At 43.3% G+C, this 21592-nt stretch overlaps 1 protein-coding gene across 1 annotated transcript in view; it reads right to left on the bottom strand.

Annotated features, from left to right (window-relative positions):
• LOC126354827 (monocarboxylate transporter 13-like) overlaps window positions 1–21592 on the bottom strand; it is a 130654-nt gene that overhangs the window by 12011 nt on the left and 97051 nt on the right. Inside the window, exon 8 of the mRNA XM_050004770.1 lies at window positions 11031–11222. Within this exon, the coding sequence (XP_049860727.1) occupies window positions 11031–11222 (192 nt within the window). The remainder of the gene's footprint in view (window positions 1–11030; window positions 11223–21592) is intronic.

Raw genomic sequence — 21592 nt, 5'->3', positions numbered from 1 at the left:
CACAACTTCTTCAAGACTGCATGGAAATCCACTACTTCTGTGTGCCTTCTCTTTTACTTACTGCTCAGACTATGAGAAAGGAAACACTGTAATTTTACTGTGATGAATGATCAGGACTGTTTTTATGCGACTGTGAGAAAATTTTAGCTTCTGACCAACATTGTTTCAATAAGTGTGTGCATTTGATATCTTTGTTATTGTAATTATGAAAAATTTTATCAAATCGTTATTGTCCACTGCCCAAAACAATTTGTAATTTTTTTGTGGGGAGCATGGGGGCTATGTAAGTAGGCTGTTTAGTTTTTTTATTGGTAACGCACGTAGCGCTCTGTATGAAAATCACTGGCTGTGCTGTGTGCAGTCTGTGGCTGGTTTGCATTGTTGTAATACTCGCCATTGTAGTGTTGGGTAGCTGGATGTTAACAGCGCATAGTGTTGCGCAGTTGGAGGTGAGCCACCAGCAGTGGTGGATGTGGGGAGAGAAATGGCGGAGTTTTGAAATTTGTAAGACTGGATGTTATGAACTGCTATATATATTATCACTTTTGAACACTATTGAGGTGAATACATTGTTTGTTCTGTATGCCTATCCGTAGTTTGAAAGTTTTATTTAGCTGGCAGTAGTGGCGCTCGCTGTATTGCAGTAGTTCGAGTAACGAAGATTTTTGTAAGGTTTAGTGATTTGTGAAACGTATAGATTAATGTTAGTCAGGGCCATTCTTTTGTAGGGATTTTTGAAAGTCAGATTGCGTTGCGCTAAAATTATTGTGTGTCAGTTAAAGCATAATCATGTATAATTGTTCAATGGGGACGTTTCACATCTAGTAAACGAAGTGGTGAGAGTAAATTCACGCCGACGAGGTGCGAAAGAGCTGCTTTAAAAGCTGACCCATCTCCCATTTCTACAATTGTAGTATATAAGTGCAAATGTTTTCTAGAGGACCCGCTGTAGTAGTTGTTGACTATTAAGATGCCAGGTACTTTACTGCCTGGACTACATTTACCAAATTAAAAGCTTATGCCTCAAACCAGGATCGAACCATTGACCTCCTGCATGATAACCCAATACTCTATTCACTGACAGTGGTAGTTACCATACATGTGGTTACAGTGTTGCCAGATTACCACTCTTTAATGTCCTTCTTCTGCTGGATGTACTCGGCGGACGAAATTTTGTGAGAGACACTTTTTTTATCGCTGGAATGTAAGGAGTCGCGTTGCAAAGCCCGAGTGCGCGAATTTCTCTTCACCCTGTATATGGTGGTCCCTACTGCTGTCGTTTGATACCACCCGCAGTGTCACAGCTGGTCCTCATAAAGCACGCGCGAGATTTTCATATTCTCTCTCTCTCTACTCGCAAACTATCAGTGGTACAGAAAAAATGAGCAGGACCTTTTTGTAGCAGGAAATATAATGCGGTTAAATTTTATACTGGAATACGTTTTCGCATGAGGCCACGACTTTACAGTTATTCAAGAAAAACAGACACACCTCCACCACACACTCATCCCTCAACTGTCAGGATTTCTAATATTGTTCGTGGTACACCCTCCGACCACTGAACAAAAATTTCCTATCACACGAACTATTCCCAACATTCCAACTTTTTTGGTCTCCACTGACTGATCTATTACACTACCAGCATAGTCGGCAACTTTGTGAACGTTATTAATTTAAACGTGACCATGAGGGTAATGAACGAAGAATAATTTTTGTAAACGGTACGTTGAAACAAGCCAACGGCCCTGCCGCAGGGGAAATACCGGTTCCCATCAGATCACCGAAGGTATGTGCCGTCGGGCTTGGCTACCACTTGGATGGGTCATCGTTCGAGTCTGCCGAGTGCTGTTGCCAAGCGGAGTGCACTCGGCCCTTGTGAGGCCAATTCAAAAACTGTTTGATTGAGAAGCGACGGCTCTGGTCACGAAAACTGACAACTGCCAAGAGAGCGGTGTGCTGACTACATCAGGGCGCGGTGGCGTGTGCAAAACTTGTGCTCGGGGTTTTCCGCATCCCCCCCCTTCCCGCCACCCCTCGAAGACAGTTTCGTCATCGACATACCACCAATATATCATAAGACTCTTACTACAGCGGACCTGCTGTTGTGGTTGTGGTCTTCAGTCCAGAGACTGGTTTGATGCAGCTCTCCATACTACTCGATCCTGTGCACGCTTCTTCATATCCCAGAACCTAATGCAACCTACATCCTACTGAATCTATTTAGCGTATTCATCTCTTGGTCTCCCTCTACGACTTTTACCCTACACTCTGCCCTCCAGTACCAAATTGGTGATCCCTTGATGCTTCAGAATATATTCTACCAAACGTTTCCTTCTTCTAGTCAAGTTGTGCCACAAATTTCTCTTGTCCCCAATCCTGTTCAATACTTCCTCATTAGTTATGTGATCTACCCATCTAACCTTCAGCATTCTTCTGTAGGACCACATTTCGAAAGCTTCTATTCTCTTCTTGTCCAAACTATTTATTGTCCAAAATGGTTACACTCTATACAAATACCTTCAAAAAATACTTCCTGACACTGAAATCCATACTTGATGTTAGCAAATTCCTCTTCTTCAGAAACGCTTTCCTTGCCATTGCCAGTCTAAATTTTATATCCTCTCTACTTCGACCATCATCAGTTATTTTGCTTCCCAACTAGCAAAACTCATTTACTACTTTAAGCATCTCATTTCTTATTCTAATTCCCTCAACATAACTTGATTTAATTTGACTACATTCCATTTTCCTCGTTTTGCTTTTGTTGATGTTCATCTTATATCCTTCTTTCAAGACACTGTCCATTCCGTTCAGCTGCTCTAGGTCCTTTGCTGTCTTTGACAGAATTACAATGTCATCGACGAACCTCAAAGTTTTTATTTCTTCGCCATGGATTTTAATTCCTACTCCGAATTTTTCTTTTGTTCCCTTTATTGCTAGTTCAATATACAGATTGAATAACATCGGGGATAGGCTACAACTTCGTCTCACTCCCTTCCCAACCACTGCTTCCCTTTCATGCCCCTAACTCTTATAACTACAATCTGGTTTCTGTTTTGATGCAGCATCTGGTTTCTGCTGTTATGATAGCAAAATAATTAATAACGAATGTTAAGACATATGGTAATTACTGAAATGTTTATAATAGACACTAACTCATCTATGGGCATCCTTCGAATTTAACGAAATGCAAAATCAAATAACGTTCACAAGTATTGTTCAGGATATACAGTTACATGTTTTCATCATTTGACTGCGCTCCATATTTACAAGAAATTAAATGAGCTGTACGTTTTAAACACTAACGGTTTTCTGCTTTACACACTTTACACAAAACATCTTTTTCTTACTTTTTGAGGAGAAAATTCATCAACGTTGTCATCAAAAGTCTATTCTGAAGCCACGTCGTGTTCCACTGACAACATGGAAAGAGAAGACAGTCGTTCTTACGAAGTGCTGCTTCTGAAATAATTCTTGATGAGCTTTAAACGTGAAAAGCTCCTTTGAGCGGAGGTGACAGTCACTGACACGGTTAGCAAAATTCTGTAGGCCAAAATAAATGTTGAAAAATGTGTTTTCGGTGTCATTCAGGTATTGCAATATTAACATAGTCGTTTTCACATCATCAGGCTCCATTTCTCTGAACACTTTAATTTCTCTCAAAAGATCTATGTCTTTCGAACGTTCACAATTTATGTTTACACTTGGCTCTTTCTCAAGAGTTTTACATAACATTTCCAGTTCTTCGTCCTGTATGTATTTTAAACTTTCTGGAGGAAACAAGAAGCCGAATATACCGGAATACTTAGCCAGTTGGTTAAACCTTTCTTTCAAGTTTTTCAACACCAGGGTAGGAAAAATCGATTTTTTATGTTTTATGTTTTACATAACATTTCCAGTTCTTCGTCCTGTATGTATTTTAAACTTTCTGGAGGAAACAAGAAGCCGAATATACCGGAATACTTAGCCAGTTGGTTAAACCTTTCTTTCAAGTTTTTCAACACCAGGGTAGGAAAAATCGATTTTTTATTTCCCCTTTGAGGGTTGAGTTCTGCAAACCATGTCGTCACATTCGCAATCAAATTGCTTCGGCTTCTCGCCATTTCTCCTATCTCCAAATTTTGGTTCAATCTGTAAGCTTTCAGCTATCTCTTTCGCTGTTATCTGCGCGTTAACAAAACCTTCTTCGCAGAAATTCTCAATAAACTGCACTAGAATTTCGAGTGATTTAGTTGCTACTTTCACTTTCATATTTTTTGCTTGAAGTGCCTTACTTGCTGCGTTAATGGTAAAGAGACCACATACCAACGCCTACAATAAACTCGCTCGGTAATTCGTTCACAGCACGCGAATGTGCTTCGCCCTTTGTTTTTGATTCAACAGTGCTGTTGCTCACCTCAAGAAGGTCATCTCTGACTTCTCTTGTCTGGCATTTCATAGCTTTCACACTCGCAACCCTACTTTCCCATCGAGCATCTGAAAACTTTTTCACTGTTAAAGCTGGTACCCTGTTCAATAAGATTTCCCAACTCTGAGTGGATGCACTGACAACAGTGTATATATATTCTTTGGATTCCGCCAAATATGTGAGTGCTTTTGTTATAGATTTTTCCGTATCTGATAACACAAGATTAAGACTGTGGCTGCCACATGGCATATAACATACTTTTGGATTGCACTTTAGGATTCTGGCTTGATCACCACTTTCGCGCCGTTACTGTAACTTTAGCCTCTCCAATCATGAATATCGAATCCTACTTAATCTAGTTTCGACAATAGGGTTTCGGTAAAACTTTCTTTTGTTGTTGAAGGACGTTCAGAAAGTAGCGGAAGTGTTCTTCTACAGACACTGTGACTTCTGATAAATGTACAAACCTAACAATAAATGTTATTTGTTCAGTGTGGCTTGTATCAGGAATACAATCAAGTATGACAGAAAAATATTTACTTACTTTTACAAAATTAACAATGCTGTTTTTCACTTTGCTTGCAAGCAAATTTATAAGTTCATTTTTTGAACGTTTTTCTAAGATAATGATCATGAATCACTTGAGATTTTACCCATCTTAAATGCACCTGCAAAACAAGATCAAATTCTGCTATAATTTCGATCGAATCAAGAAAATTGCCATTATTTTCTTGAAAGAGCTTGTCGTTATTTCCCCTTAAGGCCATATTATGTTGAACTAGGTAGCTGATGGTGGGTATAGTTCTTTTTAGAAGCTGACGACAATGTCTCTTCTCTTTTTCCAGCGGTTAAAGGTCAGTTTTATTGATATTACTTTTTGTTTAAAATGTACTTCACATTCTATCCATTTTTTGTACAGTTTATGTGGTTAAATGATTGTTCGCGTTCTTGAAGCCGATTTTCTAAATGAACGCAATCACAGAGTCCATCACTTGGCAGTTTGTTTGAAGGAGACCCAAAAGTTTACAACAAAAACAAAGAGCTTTGTCGGCAGATTTCGAACACACAAGCCAATTACGATCCCTTTTTTCTCAATTTGGTAAAATTCTTACACAAAAACGAGTTGCAAACTTTCTTCTGTTCTCATTTAAGGGATACTCAAAATTTATAATTTTAGTAGGGCCTTTCTGTTTCTCATGGAGAATGTTAACGTATTAGCCCAAGTGCCTGGGCCCGAATTACCTTCCAGTTACTACCACTCGGCCTCACTGAATATGGTGTATCAGCAGGTCCGCTTTCCAATGCTTCATGTTCACTTGTATCTGAACCACCACATGATGAGAGGCTACCGTTAATGCAATCCTCCTTTAAGCACACTTTAGTCACACTGTCTGAGCTTGGTGGTCGAAGAAACTTTTCGTAAGTGCCTTTTTGTGAATTCAAAAACTGTTCTAGTTGTAGCTTTTTCTTCATCTTTTGAGCACTTGAATCGTATTTTCAAAATCTATCCCTTTCACGAGACACTTCGCTGTTGGCACTTTGAACTTCACAGGACAATCAAAAACACTGCATCTTCCCATAGAGTGCGCAAACAACGCGTGAAACGGTGTGAAGTGGAAAAGTACCGTACGTTTAAACTGACGACAATGAACAAAATATTCTCTAGGAAATACCTGCTAGCGGAAGAATGTAATGCATGATTATTAGCCGCAGCAACAGGTAGGAAGGTGGCGGAGAGGCCTTGAGAAACAATGAATCGCGTACCTCTTAATTTACGCATGAGCAATAATCATGTGTTGGCAATAGATATTATTACAGGGCATCAGTATCATAGCTCCTGTTTCCCTCGACTCCGAGGCACAATTTCCCGAGGCGTACTGCGGTGGCTATAGTCGTGTCACAATGGGTATGCAATTGAATTACATTACATTAAAAGCAATTTCAGAAACACCGTAATTTATTTTTTCAATTTATCTGTAATAACAAAATTACGGGATTCAGTTTTCAAACTACTTTCTAATATTTTGTGCGGGGCCCCTAGAAGCGCGGGGCCCTGTGCTCTGGCACCGTTTGCACATGCTTGAGGCCGGCTGTCATTATATGCATCCGGTGACTCCTAAGGGCTGAATATGATACGGCGGCTGATCGGTACCGTTGTGCCTTTAAGGCCTGTTCGGAAGGTCTTTCTTTGTTTGTACGCTAAAACAAATTACGTTGACAGTTCGATCGAGACTTACAAGCACACAATAGGTTCGTAGTCAAAAGGCCTTACTAATACAACGATGTAAGTGTTATTTTATGCTATTAACACTGACGAAATAATTAGGTAAAATTTTCACAAATGTTTATTTTTGAAATTTGTAAATGCTACACTAAACCAGTGGCGTAAAGCGTCCAGGCAATGAAGACTAAAACAGGTCGAATGTGGGAAATAAGTCGTGCAGTCGCAAATATATGTACTGTGGGTGGAGGGAGTACTATGAACAACATACCTGTACTTCTGACCGGTAGAGGCTGAGTGTGGGAATGGGGGTGCATTTAAATTTCATATCTGCACGTTTTTCTTGAATGATCCGAAAACAACGGCCTCTAGCGGAAACCTCGCCCAGTAAAATATGTAACTACGTTAAATTTCCTACAAAATGGTCTTGTTCATATTTTTCTGTAGGGATAATAGTTTGTGCATAGTGAGCGAGAGAATATGAAAATCTCGCGCATGGTTTATGAGGTCCAGCAGTAAGAATGTGGGTGGTACAAAACGACAGCGGTAGAGGAAGCTGACTCACATTGTGTATTACATCGAAATATCTTCCAACTAGACACATAGTCGCAGACCTCAGACACTAAGATGAGAGTCATATTTCTCTGCCTCGTGATGACTGGGTGTTGTGTAATGTCCTTGGGTTAGTTAGGTTTAAGTAGTTCTAAGTTCTAGGGGACTGACGACCATACATGTTAAGTCCCATAGTACTCAGAGCCATTTGAACCAACCATGAGAGTCATAGTCAAAATAATTCTTGTTCAGTGGGGTAAATGCGTCGACCACCCCCGACGCGCCACATGCTACTGGGAGTGAGACATTCGTTAGCTCGATGCTACTAAGCATTTCTACTAGCGACTATTGGATTGCATCGGCATTCAAGACTATGTGTCTTTATCAACAAAAGTGCTTTCGCTGTAGTAACTCAGCACCGCCGACTGACCAACTCACAGCATGATGTCGTCCCCTAACCCCCCCCCCCCCCCCCCCGGACATTGGATCCATAATGTAAAATTTGAGGTTAGGTGTCACAATTTTGATGAAATTAGTAAAAGACAATTGATTATCAGAGCTGCAAATTTAGTTCGCTTCTCGAGTGAAGTTAGAAGGTACATCACTAAACCATTAATGTTTCGCAGTAATACACGTTATTATTAGGAGGTAGTTTATTCACGCATTTCACTACTCTGCTTACCAGTTTTTCTCAGTAAATTTTCTTTTCGAACTGTTCCCATTTGCTGCCGCTGAACAGAGTTATTATTTGTTTCGTTAACGAAAGTGCATGTCGCGTAAGGACTGACGACCGTTTATTAGGACAGCCACAGTTTACGTAAGAGGGGTCCTGTTGCCGATCAAAACCACCGCACACTCGCGCACTGCTGTATTCACAACAGTATTGCGCATTACATTCATTTCATAAGACGACGAAAATGTTTATATCGGTATCTATTTACGTTAATCTCTGCTAAATTAAGTCCAATAATTTATCCAAAATGCAGAATTTCATTTACACAAAGACATTTTGAATAGGTATTCTGAGTCTGTCTGCTCTTTGCAAAGCCTTCTGTAGTCGCCACGTATAGTACGGCCCATTCTGTGGACTGCGAGTAAAGCGTAACTATCGTCACTGACTGTCGGTAGCCATGAACGTCCTTGTTTAAAAACTATTCATCAGTCATCGTATTACTGTTTGGATAGATGCAACCAGATTTTCTGGTATCATATGTTGTCACTGACAACTTTCCGCCTTATGAACGGCTCGTCACGAAATAGCGTCCAGTACCATGCTTTCTTAACACTATTTACGACATTTGCTGACATGACAATGAATATTAACCGACCAAGTCTGCAGCTGCATTGCTCGAATCATGACAAACGTCGTCCTCTATTTCACAAGTACTTGCTTAAATAGCAAATTAATCGCCCAATTATAGTTGTTATTTCTACATTGCCAGAGCACCTAGTTACCACAATAAATTGTCCTACAGTTCTACCTTCTTCTCATGACGTTACTGGGGTGTTTATTTGAGTACACTGCAATGTTGCAGTAAGGGCGGGGAAACTGCATTAGAAGCTTTAGGGCGGCAAAAACGACGCCTATTTTGGCAGTTAGGCTGAGCGATACAGTACAGTCCCGACAGCCTGGTGTCAAGGGCACCTAACAATATGCTTCTCCTCTGCTGACGGCACTATTTGGTCACGTTTTGTCAACTGTACAGGATGTCCATCACTGGCTAATGCTAGAGAAGGGTCGGAGGCGGTTCTTTCATCTCACTCCGCTTGTGATGGCGCTGGAGCCAGATGGTGAAGGCGTAGTTCAACAGGAAATTCGAACCGCGAGTCTATAAAACTGCCAGCATCTCGTTGTTCTCCTTCATCTTCGTCTCATTTACTCGCAGTCCTAGTCAAGTTACGAGGTCGTCGTCGGTATGTCCCTCTCTACCACCATCTGTGCGTCGACATTTGAGTAGCATCCACAAGATGAGCCGTCCCGTCATTACCCCTGTTGCGGCGTACTTTACCATTTTCACACGGGTAATGTCTTTCTTAAAGTGGGTCATTAGCTGTGTTACAACAACGTTCTATAAGTACTATGTGCCCACCCCCCTTAAAATGTTTCATTCAAGTTCAAAGCTAACGTGAAAATATTGAATGCTAGCGTGATAATATTGAATGTAGTTTTGATAGTCCAAAGATGTATCGTAGGCTCTGTTCCGTAACAAACTTGTGGTACATCTTATCTTCTTATTGCGTCACATAACAGGTGTAGGGAAGAGTTACCATGTTCCTTGCAAGCTCGTCCACTACCAAATAACTATAGGATGCGAACGTGCCCTGTAAGTAGGAAAATTTCACTTGCATAACATCTTCACCAGCTACTTCCATCCACCAAATTGATTCCTTATGGGTCATTCCCGCTCTAATGGTATATATCAGAATGCACTGAAGTTATGCCCTCTTTTTGAACTAATATTGAATATAATTACCTGACATTATCAGAATAAGAGCATCTCTATATTAGTGTAAAAAAGCTCTCAAAATAGAAGTCTTATTGAACAGATAGCAGTCGATATACAGGGTGTTACAAAAAGGTACGGCCAAACTTTCAGGAAACATTCCTCACACACAAATAAAGAAAAGATGTTATGTGGACATGTGTCCGGAAACGCTTAATTTCAATGTTAGAGCTCATTTTAGATTCGTCAGTATGTTCTTCCACCTACTCTCAAAGGAACACGTTATTATGATTTCATACGGGATATTCTACCTGTGCTGTTAGAACATGTGCCTTTACAAGTACGACGCAACATGTGGTTCATGCACGATGGAGTTCCTGCGCATTTCAGTTCAAGTGTTCGTACGCTTCGCAACAACAGATTCGGTGACCGATGGATTGGTAGACGCGGACCAATTCCATGGCCTCCACGCTCTCCTGACCTCAACCCTCTTGACTTTCATTTATGGGGGCATTTGAAAGCTCTTGTCTACGCAACCCCGGTACCAAATGTAGTGACTCTTCGTGCTCGTTTTGTGGACGGCTGTGATACAATACGCCATTCTCCAGGGCTGCATCAGCGCATCAGGGATTCCATGCAACGGAGGGTGGATGCATGTATCCTCGCTAACGGAGGACATTTTGAACATTTCCTGTAATAAAGTGTTTGAAATCACGCTGGTACGTTCTGTTTCTGTGTGTTTCCATTGCATGATTAATGTGATTTGAAGAGAATTAATAAAATGAGCTCTAACATGGAAAGTAAGCGTTTCCGGACGCATGTCCACATAACATATTTTCTGTCTTTGTGTGTGAGGAATGTTTCCTGAAAGTTTGGCCGTACCTTTTTGTAACATCCTGTATATACTGTATACTGTTCGGACACATTTAACGCACATCTGACAGCAGTGGATGTATTCTCACTGGTGTATCTAGCAGCTCTGTGCTTTGCTGATACAGTTATGGCTTTTATTTTTGTGTACTTAGTGTTAGATGGGAGTGTCTTTTCTGTGAGTTTTCCTCATGTTTCCAGCAATAAGTCACACGTAGGGGCTTTATAATTCACACATCCGATAATATGAAGATGGCAATATAACTTCGCTGAAACTAGTTATCAGATACGTATTAACTGCCATCTGGGCAATAAAACTACTAATTTGGAAGCTTTTCTTCATTAATATTGCATATTTTATTTCAAGCTATCCAGGACATGATATACTCTCAGTGACGTGCCAGGTTATCTTCACTCATCCAGTACTGTTTCGGCAAGCGTATGTACAATGGAGATGTTCGGAAGCAGTAAGAGAGGAAACAAGAGAACAAGAAAACGTTTTGAAATAAAGGAGTAGCGAGTAGTGTAAACTAACCAATAGCAGGTCCGAACGCCATGTTCAAGACTCCGCCCATGACAGTCTGAAGACCAAAGGCGGCAGGGAACCTCTCCGGAGCGCAGGCGTCTGCGATGACCAGCGGACTGACTGCCAGCATGAAGCACTTGCAGAACCCCAGCAGCGCCGACAGCACCACCACGGCAGTGAAGTTACTGACGAAGATGTACGCTGCAACAGGCACCACGAAGGCTGCTGCAGCTCTGTCTCATACAATATTACCTTATACCGTAAACTAGTCCCAGCACAGTGCACTTTATAATTTGTCCATATTTATCTGTGTGAAACGACTATACATCTAAATATACTACTGCCCATTAAAATTACTACATCAAGAAAAAATGCAGATAATAAATGGGTATTCATTGGACAAATATATTATATAGGACTGACACGTGACTACATTTTCACGCAATTTGGGTGGATAGATCCTGAGAAATCAGTACCCAGAACAACCACCTCTGGCCGGAATAACGGCCTCGATACGCCTGGGCATTGAGTCAAACACAGCTTGGATGGCGTGTACAGGTACAGATGCCCATGCAGCTTCAACACGATACCACAGTTTATCAAGAGTAGTGACTGGCGTATTGTGACGAGCCAGTTGCTCGGCCACCATTGACCAGACGTTTTCAATTGCTGAGAGATCTGGAGAATGTGCTGGCCAGGGCAGCACTCGAACATTTTCTGCATCCAGAAAAGCCCGTACAGAACCTGCAACATGCGGTCGTGCATTATCCTGCTGAAATGTAGGGTTTCGCAGGGAACGAATGAAGGGTAGAACCACTTGTCATAACACATCTGAAAAGTAACGTCCACTGTTCAAAGTGCCGTCAATGCGAACAAGAGGTGACCGAGACGTGTAACCAATGGGACCCCTACCATCACGCCGGGTGATGCGCCAGTATGGCGATGACGAATACACGCTTCAAAAAATGACTATGAGCACTATGGGACTACTTAAACCTAACTAACGTAAGGACATCACACACATCCATGCACGAGGCAAGATTCGAACCTGCGACCGTAGCGGTCGCGCGACTCCAGACTGTAGCGCCTAGAACCGCTCGGCCACTCCGGTCGGCAATACACGCTTCCAGTGTGTGTTCACCACGATGTCGACAAACGCGGATGCGACCATCATGATGCGGTAAACAGAGCCTGAAGTCATGCAAAAAATAATAACGTTTTGCCATTCGTGCACCCAGGTTCGTCGTTGAGTACACCATCGCAGGCGCTCCTGTCTGTGATGCAGCCTCAAGAGTAACCGCAGCCATGATCTCTGAGCTGATAGTCCATGCTGCTGCAAAAGTCGTCGAACTGTTCGTGCAGATGGTTGACGTCTTGCAAACGTCCCCATCTGTTGACTCAGGGATCGAGGCGTGGCTGCACGATCCGTTACAGCCATGCGGATAAGATGCCTGTCATCTCGACTGCTGATTATACGAGGCCGTTGGGGTCCAGCACAGCGTTCCGTATTACCGTCCTGAACACACCGATTCCATATTCTGCTAACAGTCATTGGATCTCGACCAACGCGTGCAGCAATGTTACAATACGATAAACCGCAATCGCGATTGACTAAAATGCGATCTTTATCAAAGTCGGAAACGTGGTGGTACGCATTTTTCCTCCTTACACGAGGCATCACAACAACGTTTCACCAGGCAACGCCGGTCAACTGTTGTTTGTGTATGAGATATCGGTCGAAAACTTTCCTCATTTCAGCACGTTGTAGGTGACGCCATCGGCGCCAAACTTGTGTGAATGCTCTGAAAAGCTAATCATTTGCATATCACAGCATCTTCTTCCTGTCGGTTAAATTTCGCGTCTGTAGCATTTCATCTTCGTGGTGTAGGAATTTTAATGGCCAGTAGTGTATAAAAACGTTTAACTGTTATGTTCGAACTCTAACATGAAAAACACAATCAACAGCAGCCGTCTTCTGTGTCTGATGACTCAGTAGATCCAAACGAATGCCATTACAACCGCCGCCGAAACGTTCTCTCTCCAGTATACCATAATCAGAAAGAACTTTTATGTCAACTGTCTGGCCGCGGAAGCCTACGCAGTTATACGGTCCTCGTCACCGACGGTGACGTTGGCAGGCCCAGTTTAAGGCAAAACCGATACTTGGGGCGTCAAGCAGAGAGGAGCGAAAGAGGCTCCCAAGAGGAAAATTTGCATGAGTGATGTATTATAATTAGCAGTCAATACTGGCACGAGAGAAATTAATTGATAATAGAAGCGAAGACCTTCCAGTATACATGGGTCCCCAAATGAGCAATTTGCGAGATCGTTGTGAATGTGCGATTACGAGAGGGCACTGACTCCAGTAGTAAATATTGTTCAAGTTGGCATTTGACCTAAATTAGTTGGAGACTTAAAATAGTAGTTAAAATATCAAACACATTTGTACTAAGACAACATTTCACTCTGCAGTCAGCGGCATGATGTAATCATATATTAATAAGTATGATTCAAACAGCTCTTTTGCGGACCCATGTTAACTGGAAGGTTTTCTGCTTCTGTTATCGTATACTTTTACTCTAGCCAGTTTCTGCTAATAATTGTGATTCACACAATAAATTTAAAAACAAAATTTCTATTATAATGTGAACACGTAAATTTACATAAATAAAAATCAATTGCTGCATGTATGAAAGATCGTCACTTGAGAACAGATAGTCCAATACGGCAGGCTTATTTTGTGTTTGTAATTGCCAGGACAAAGTCTGTATGAAAGAAAAGTTTTGGGAAATCCACCAGAAAAGTCAAAAGTTTCGATCACATTTTTGTATGAAAATCTCAATGAGAGAAATGTGACGGTCGTCGGACAGTTCTACTGTCGCATGTTTTCGTGGTAACAACAAATTCCACATTGAGTAGTGATATTTTGCGAAAAACAGAACAATTGAAAACGATGTTTCAGTGTGTTACTGTGGTTATTGGCATGTTGCAAACAGAGTCGAGTCAATGAGATTGAAGAAGAGTGTAGACAGCGTTTGGAGGCAACTCGAATAAGAATAAGCGCGATCCATTATGATTGCGGGACAACGGGTACAGTCATTAAAGCTACCATCCTCAGAGATCCAGTAGCTGGAAAGTTGTCTCTCATACCGCCTGTACTAATGATTCCAGACGATTTACCCATTTATTTTGAATTCTATTCGCAATCAATATTCCGCTTGCTATAACAATAAATAAGGTCAGAGAGAGGGAGGCGTTGTTGTTGTTTTTGTTGTTGTGGTCTTCAGTCCTGAGAATGGTTTGATGCAGCTCTCCATAGTACTCAATCCTGTGCAAGTTTCTTCATCTCCCAGTACTTACTGCAACCTACATCCTTCTGAATGTGCTTAGTATATTCATCTCTTGGTCTCCCTCTACATTTTTACCCTACACGCTGCCCTCCAATTCTAAATTAGTGATCCCCTGATGCCTCAGAACATGTCCTACCAAGCGGGCCCTTCTTCTTGTCAAGCTGTGCCACAAACTCCTCTTCTCCCCAATTCTATTCAATACCTCCTCATTTGCTAATCTTCAGCATTCTTCTGTAGGACCACATTTCGAAAACTTCTATTCTCTTCTTGTCTGAACTACACTCCTGGAAATGGAAAAAAGAACGCATTGACACCGGTGTGTCAGACCCACCATACTTGCTCCGGACACTGCGAGAGGGCTGTACAAGCAATGATCACACGCACGGCACAGCAGACACACCAGGAACCGCGGTGTTGGCCGTCGAATGGCGCTAGCTGCGCAGCATTTGTGCACCGCCGCCGTCAGTGTCAGCCAGTTTGCCGTGGCATACGGAGCTCCATCGCAGTCTTTAACACTGGTAGCATGCCGCGCCAGCGTGGACGTGAACCGTATGTGCAGTTGACGGACTTTGAGCGAGGGCGTATAGTGGGCATGCGGGAGGCCGGGTGGACGTACCGCCGAATTGCTCAACACGTGGGGCGTGAGGTCTCCACAGTACATCGATGTTGTCGCCAGTGGTCGGTGGAAGGTGCACGTGCCCGTCGACCTGGGACCGGACCGCAGCGACGCACGGATGCACGCCAAGACCGTAGGATCCTACGCAGTGCCGTAGGGGACCGCACCGCCACATCCCAGCAAATTAGGGACACTGTTGCTCCTGGGGTATCGGCGAGGACCATTCGCAACCGTCTCCATGAAGCTGGGCTACGGTCCCGCACACCGTTAGGCCGTCTTCCGTTCACGCCCCAACATCGTGCAGCCCACCTCCAGTGGTGTCGCGACAGGCGTGAATGGAGGGACGAATGGAGACGTGTCGTCTTCAGCGATGAGAGTCGCTTCTGCCTTGGTGCCAATGATGGTCGTATGCGTGTTTGGCGCCGTGCAGGTGAGCGCCACAATCAGGACTGCATACGACCGAGGCACACAGGCCAACACCCGGCATCGTGGTGTGGGGAGCGATCTCCTACACTGGCTGTACACCTCTGGTGATCGTCGAGGGGACACTGAATAGTGCAAGGTACATCCAAACCGTCATCGAACCCATCGTTCTACCATTCCTAGACCGGCAAGGGAACTTGCTGTTCCAACAGGACAACGCACGTCCGCATGTATCCCGTGCCACCCAACGTGGTCTAGAAGGTGTAAGTCAACTACCCTGGCCAGCAAGATCTCCGGATCTGTCCCCCATTGAGCATGTTTGGGACTGGATGAAGCGTCGTCTCACGCGGTCCACACGTCCAGCACGAACGCTGGTCCAACTGAGGCGCCAGGTGGAAATGGCATGGCAAGCCGTTCCACATGACTACATCCAGCATCTCTACGATCGTCTCCATGGGAGAATAGCAGCCTGCATTACTGCGAAAGGTGGATATACACTGTACTAGTGCCGACATTGTGCATGCTCTGTTGCCTGTGTCTATGTGCCTGTGGTTCTGTCAGTGTGAACATGTGATGTATCTGACCCCAGGAATGTGTCAATAAAGTTTCCCCTTCCTGGGACAATGAATTCAAGGTGTTCTTATTTCAATTTCCAGGAGTGTATTTATCGTCCATGTTTCACTTCCATACATGGCTACACTCCATACAAATACTTTCAGAAACGACTCCCTGACATTAAAATCTATACTCGATGTTAGCAAATATCTCTTCTTCAGAAACGCTTTCCTTGCCATTGCTAGTCTAAATTTTATATCCTCTCTACTTCGACCATCATCAGTTATTTTGCTCCCCAAATAGCAAATCCCCTTTACTACTTTAAGTATCTCATTTCCTAATCTAATTCCCTTAGCATCACCCGCTTCTATTCGACTTCATTCCATTATCCTCGTTTTGCTTTTTTTTATGTTTATCTTATATCCGCCTTTCAAGACACTCTCCATTCCGTTCACCTGCTCTTCCAAGTCCTTTGCTGTCTCTGACAGAATTACAATGTCATCGGCGAACCTTTATTGCTTGCTCAATATACAGATCGAATAACATCGGGGAGGGGCTACAACCCTGTCTCACACCCTTCCCAACCACTGCTTCCTTTTCGTACCCTTCGACTCTTATAACTGACATCTGGTTTCTGTACAAATTGTAAATAGCCTTTCGCTCCCTGTATTTTACCCCTGCCACCTAAAGAATTTGAAATAGAGTATTCCAGTCAATATTGCTTTCTCTAAGTCTACAAATGCTAGAAACGTAGGTTTGCCTTTCCTTAATCTTTCTTCTAAGATAAGTCGTAAGGTCAGTATTGCCTCACCTGTTCCAACATTTCTAAGGAATCCAAATTGATCTTCCCCGAGGTCGACTCCTACCAGTTTTTCCATTCAACTGTAAATAATTCGTGTTAGTATTTTGCAGCTGTGACTTATTAAACTGATAGTTCGGTAATTTTCACATCTGTCAACACCTGCTTTCTTTGGGATTGGAATTATTATATTCTTCTTGAAGTATGAGGGTATTTCGCCTGTCTCATACATCTTGCTCACAAGATGGTAGAGTTTTGTCAGGACTGGCTCTCCCAAGGCCGTCAGTAGTTCTAATGGAATGTTGTCTACTCCCGGATCCTTGTTTCGACTCAGGTCTTTCAGTGCTCTCTCAAACTCTTCATGCTGTATCGTATCTCCCATTTCATCTTCATCTATATCCTCTTCCATTTCCACAATATTGTCCTCAAGTACATCGCCCTTGTATAGACCCTCTATATACTCTTAAACCTTTCTGCTTTCCCTTTTTTGTTTAGAACTGGGCTTCCATCTGAGCCCTTGATATTCATACAAGTGGCTCTCTTTTCTCTAAAGGTCTCTTTAATTTTCCTATAGGCAGTATCTATCTTACCCCTAGTGAGATAAGAATCTAAATCCTTACATTTGTCCTCTAGCCATTCCTGCTTAGCCATTTTTGCACCTTTTGTCATTCTCATTTTTGAGACGTTTGTATTCCTTTTTGCCTGCTTCATTTACTGCATTTTTATATTTTCACTTTTCATCAGTTAAATTCAATATATGTTCTGTTACCCAAGGATTTCTACTAACCCTTGTGTTTTTACCTACTTGATCCTCTGCTGCCTTTATTATTTCATCCCTCAAAGCTACCCATTCTTCTTATACTGTATTTCTACACCCCATTCCTGTCAATTGTTCCCTTGAACTCTCCCTGAAACTCTGTACAACCTCTGGTTTAGTCAGTTTACCCAGGTCCCATCTCCTTAAATTCCCACCTTTTTGCAGCTTCTTCAGTTTTAATCTACAGTTCATAACCAATAGATTGTGGTCAGAGTCCACATCTGCCCCTATATCTCTATATTACCATTATATAATCCATCTGAAACCTTTTAGTATCTCCAGGATTCTTCCATGTATACAACCTTCTTTCATGATTCTTGAACCAAGTGTTAGGTATGATTAAGTTATGCTCTATGCAAAATTCTACCAGATGGTTTCCTCTTTCATTTCTTATCCCCATTCCATATTCACCTACTATGTTTCCTTCTGCCCCTTTTCTTACTCTCGAATTCCAGTCAGCCATGACTATTAAATTTTCGTCTCCCTTCAGTACCTGAATAATTTCTTTTATCTCATCATACATTTCATCAATATCTTCATCTTCTGCAGAGCCAGCTGGCATATAAACTTGTACTACTGTAGTGGGCATGAGCTTCGTGTCTATCTTGGCCACAATAATGCGTTCACTATGCTTTTTGTAGTAGCTTACCGGCACCCCTATTTTTTTAAATTCATTATTAAACCTAGTCCAGCATTACCCCTATTTGATTTTGTATTTATAACCCTATATGCACCTGACCAAAAGTCTTGTTCCTCCTGCCACCGAACTTCACTAATTCCCACGATATCTAATTTTAAACTATCCATGTCCCTTTTTAAATATTCTAACCCACCTGCCCGATTAAGGGATCTGACATTCCACGCTCCGATATGTAGAACGCCAGTTTTCTCTCCCCTGATAACGACGTCCTCTTGAGTAGTCCTCGCCCGGAGATCCGAATGGGGGACTATTTTATCTCCGGAATATTTTACCCAAGAGGACGCCATCATCATTTAACCATACAGTAAAGCTGTATGCCCTTGGGAAAAATTACGGCTGTAGTTTCCCCTTGCTTTCAGCCGTTCGCAGTACGAGCACAGCAAGGCCGTTTTGGTTAGTGTTACAAGGCCGGGTCAGTCAACCATCCAGACTGTTGCCCCTGAAACTACTGAAAAGACTGCTGCCGCTCTTCAGGAACGACACGGTTTTCTGGCCTCTCAATAGATATCCTTCCATTGTGATTGCAACTACGGTACGTCCATCTATATCGCTGAGGCACGCAAGCCTCCCCACCAACGGCAAGGTCCATGGTTCATTGTGGGTGGGGGGGTGGGGGGGGGAGAGGGGTGAGGGAGGCGTAGGAGATGGATAGAGAAATTGTGGGATGGGAGACGTACAGGGAGTGGGGGAAGATAATGGGCAGAATTAGGACGGAGGGCGAGGAGGAAACGGGTAGAGACACGAGGGGGAGAAGGAGGTTACGATTTCTATCTAACTCTTATACATACACTCTTGGAAATGGAAAAAAGAACACATTGACACCGGTGTGTCAGACCCACCATACTTGCTCCGGACACTGCGAGAGGGCTGTACAAGCAATGATCACACGCACGGCACAGCAGACACACCAGGAACCGCGGTGTTGGCCGTCGAATGGCGCTAGCTGCGCAGCATTTGTGCACCGCCGCCGTCAGTGTCAGCCAGTTTGCCGTGGCATACGGAGCTCCATCGCAGTCTTTAACACTGGTAGCATGCCGCGCCAGCGTGGACGTGAACCGTATGTGCAGTTGACGGACTTTGAGCGAGGGCGTATAGTGGGCATGCGGGAGGCCGGGTGGACGTACCGCCGAATTGCTCAACACGTGGGGCGTGAGGCCTCCACAGTACATCGATGTTGTCGCCAGTGGTCGGCGGAAGGTGCACGTGCCCGTCGACCTGGGACCGGACCGCAGCGACGCACGGATGCACGCCAAGACCGTAGGATCCTACGAAGTGCCGTAGGGGACCGCACCGCCACTTCCCAGCAAATTAGGGACACTGTTGCTCCTGGGGTATCGGCGAGGACCATTCGCAACCGTCTCCATGAAGCTGGGCTACGGTCCCGCACACCGTTAGGCCGTCTTCCGTTCACGCCCCAACATCGTGCAGCCCACCTCCAGTGGTGTCGCGACAGGCGTGAATGGAGGGACGAATGGAGACGTGTCGTCTTCAGCGATGAGAGTCGCTTCTGCCTTGGTGCCAATGATGGTCGTATGCGTGTTTGGCGCCGTGCAGGTGAGCGCCACAATCAGGACTGCATACAACCGAGGCACACAGGGCCAACACCCGGCATCATGGTGTGGGGAGCGATCTCCTACACTGGCCGTACACCTCTGGTGATCGTCGAGGGGACACTGAATAGTGCACGGTACATCCAAACCGTCATCGAACCCATCGTTCTACCATTCCTAGACCGGCAAGGGAACTTGCTGTTCCAACAGGACAATGCACGTCTGTATGTATCCCGTGCCACCCAACGTGCTCTAGAAGGTGTAAGTCAACTACCCTGGCCAGCAAGATCTCCGGATCTGTCCCCCATTGAGCATGTTTGGGACTGGATGAAGCGTCGTCTCACGCGGTCTGCACGTCCAGCACGAACGCTGGTCCAACTGAGGCGCCAGGTGGAAATGGCATGGCAAGCCGTTCCACAGGACTACATCCAGCATCTCTACGATCGTCTCCATGGGAGAATAGCAGCCTGCATTGCTGCGAAAGATGGATATACACTGTACTAGTGCCGACATTGTGCATGCTCTGTTGCCTGTGTCTATGTGCCTGTGGTTCTGTCAGTGTGATCATGTGATGTATCTGACCCCAGGAATGTGTCAATGAAGTTTCCCCTTCCTGGGACAATGAATTCACGGTGTTCTTATTTCAATTTCCAGGAGTGTATTTAGCAACTGCGAAACGTTGCGGGGTCGCTATTAAATAATAAATCTCGTGCAACTCAGAGCTTGGTGCAGATATTTTTACCTGTCGCCATTTCAGTGACAGGCTGTCAGTTTGAACTATTAGCGCTGTGACCACTAGCTGAAACGATGTCCACCAAATGATTTCTCTTTCGTATCACATACAAAGTTGTGTTACCCTTATGAGTTGCATACATAAAATATTTGTTTTCGACCATTTTCACTGAAAATATCCAAACATGTAACTACTTACTGGTGAATTCTCTTCAGGTGTAACTTACAAATTTCGCAGTTAAACATTGTCTTATATTTAATTTGTCAGTATAAAATTAAATGATATTTTTGTATTTTTGTCTAACTTTTTTCAAGAGAAAGGGAAATACTTGCAAATTATAGAATTAAAAAGTTTCATTATTAGACAAATATAATAAAGATTTTACATCTTCATTGTTTGCATTTTGTTAATAGCGAGCACAATGTAATTGAATCTAGAACAACACTACGGGTATAGTTCTCTCTTCTTCCTGTAAACACTTTTAAGCATCTCGTAAATTACCTTAAATGCAGATGAACTGTTTTTGATTGCAGGCTTTCTCGACATATTCCGATGATAAAAATCTTCTCCAGTGATCATCTGAGTGGTGGCGTTGTCTTCTCGCGACATTTCGATGAGCTTCGTATCCATATTCGTTTAAGAATGATGGGTTAGAAACATCGTAACGTCGCGAAAAGACGACGCCACCACTCAGCTGATCACTGGGGAAGATTTTTATCATTGAATAATTTTTCTTTTCATTTTTAGCACTGGAATAAATTTCATAAATTCATTTCCGTTACAGAGAAACGCATTTAGATTTACTTTGAAAGGTCTCACCAAGAACCCAAAATAAACCAAATAAGGTCCGACGGAAAATGGAGGAGAGGCTAGATCTGGAGGTATGGACTACTTTTAATATTTTGGAAGACGACTGGCGATTTGTAAGTAGTCATAAGGAAATTCCAGTTCCGGCCCTGCTAGAAACCTGCGTAATAACGACTTTAAATCATTTTTTTGAAAGAGAAAAAGCTGATAACACTATTTTT

Source organism: Schistocerca gregaria, chromosome 3 (genome assembly GCF_023897955.1).
Source record: "Schistocerca gregaria isolate iqSchGreg1 chromosome 3, iqSchGreg1.2, whole genome shotgun sequence".
NCBI lineage: Eukaryota > Metazoa > Arthropoda > Insecta > Orthoptera > Acrididae > Schistocerca > Schistocerca gregaria.
Note: the sequence above shows the minus strand (reverse complement) of the source record. Positions and strands in the feature narration are given on the sequence as shown.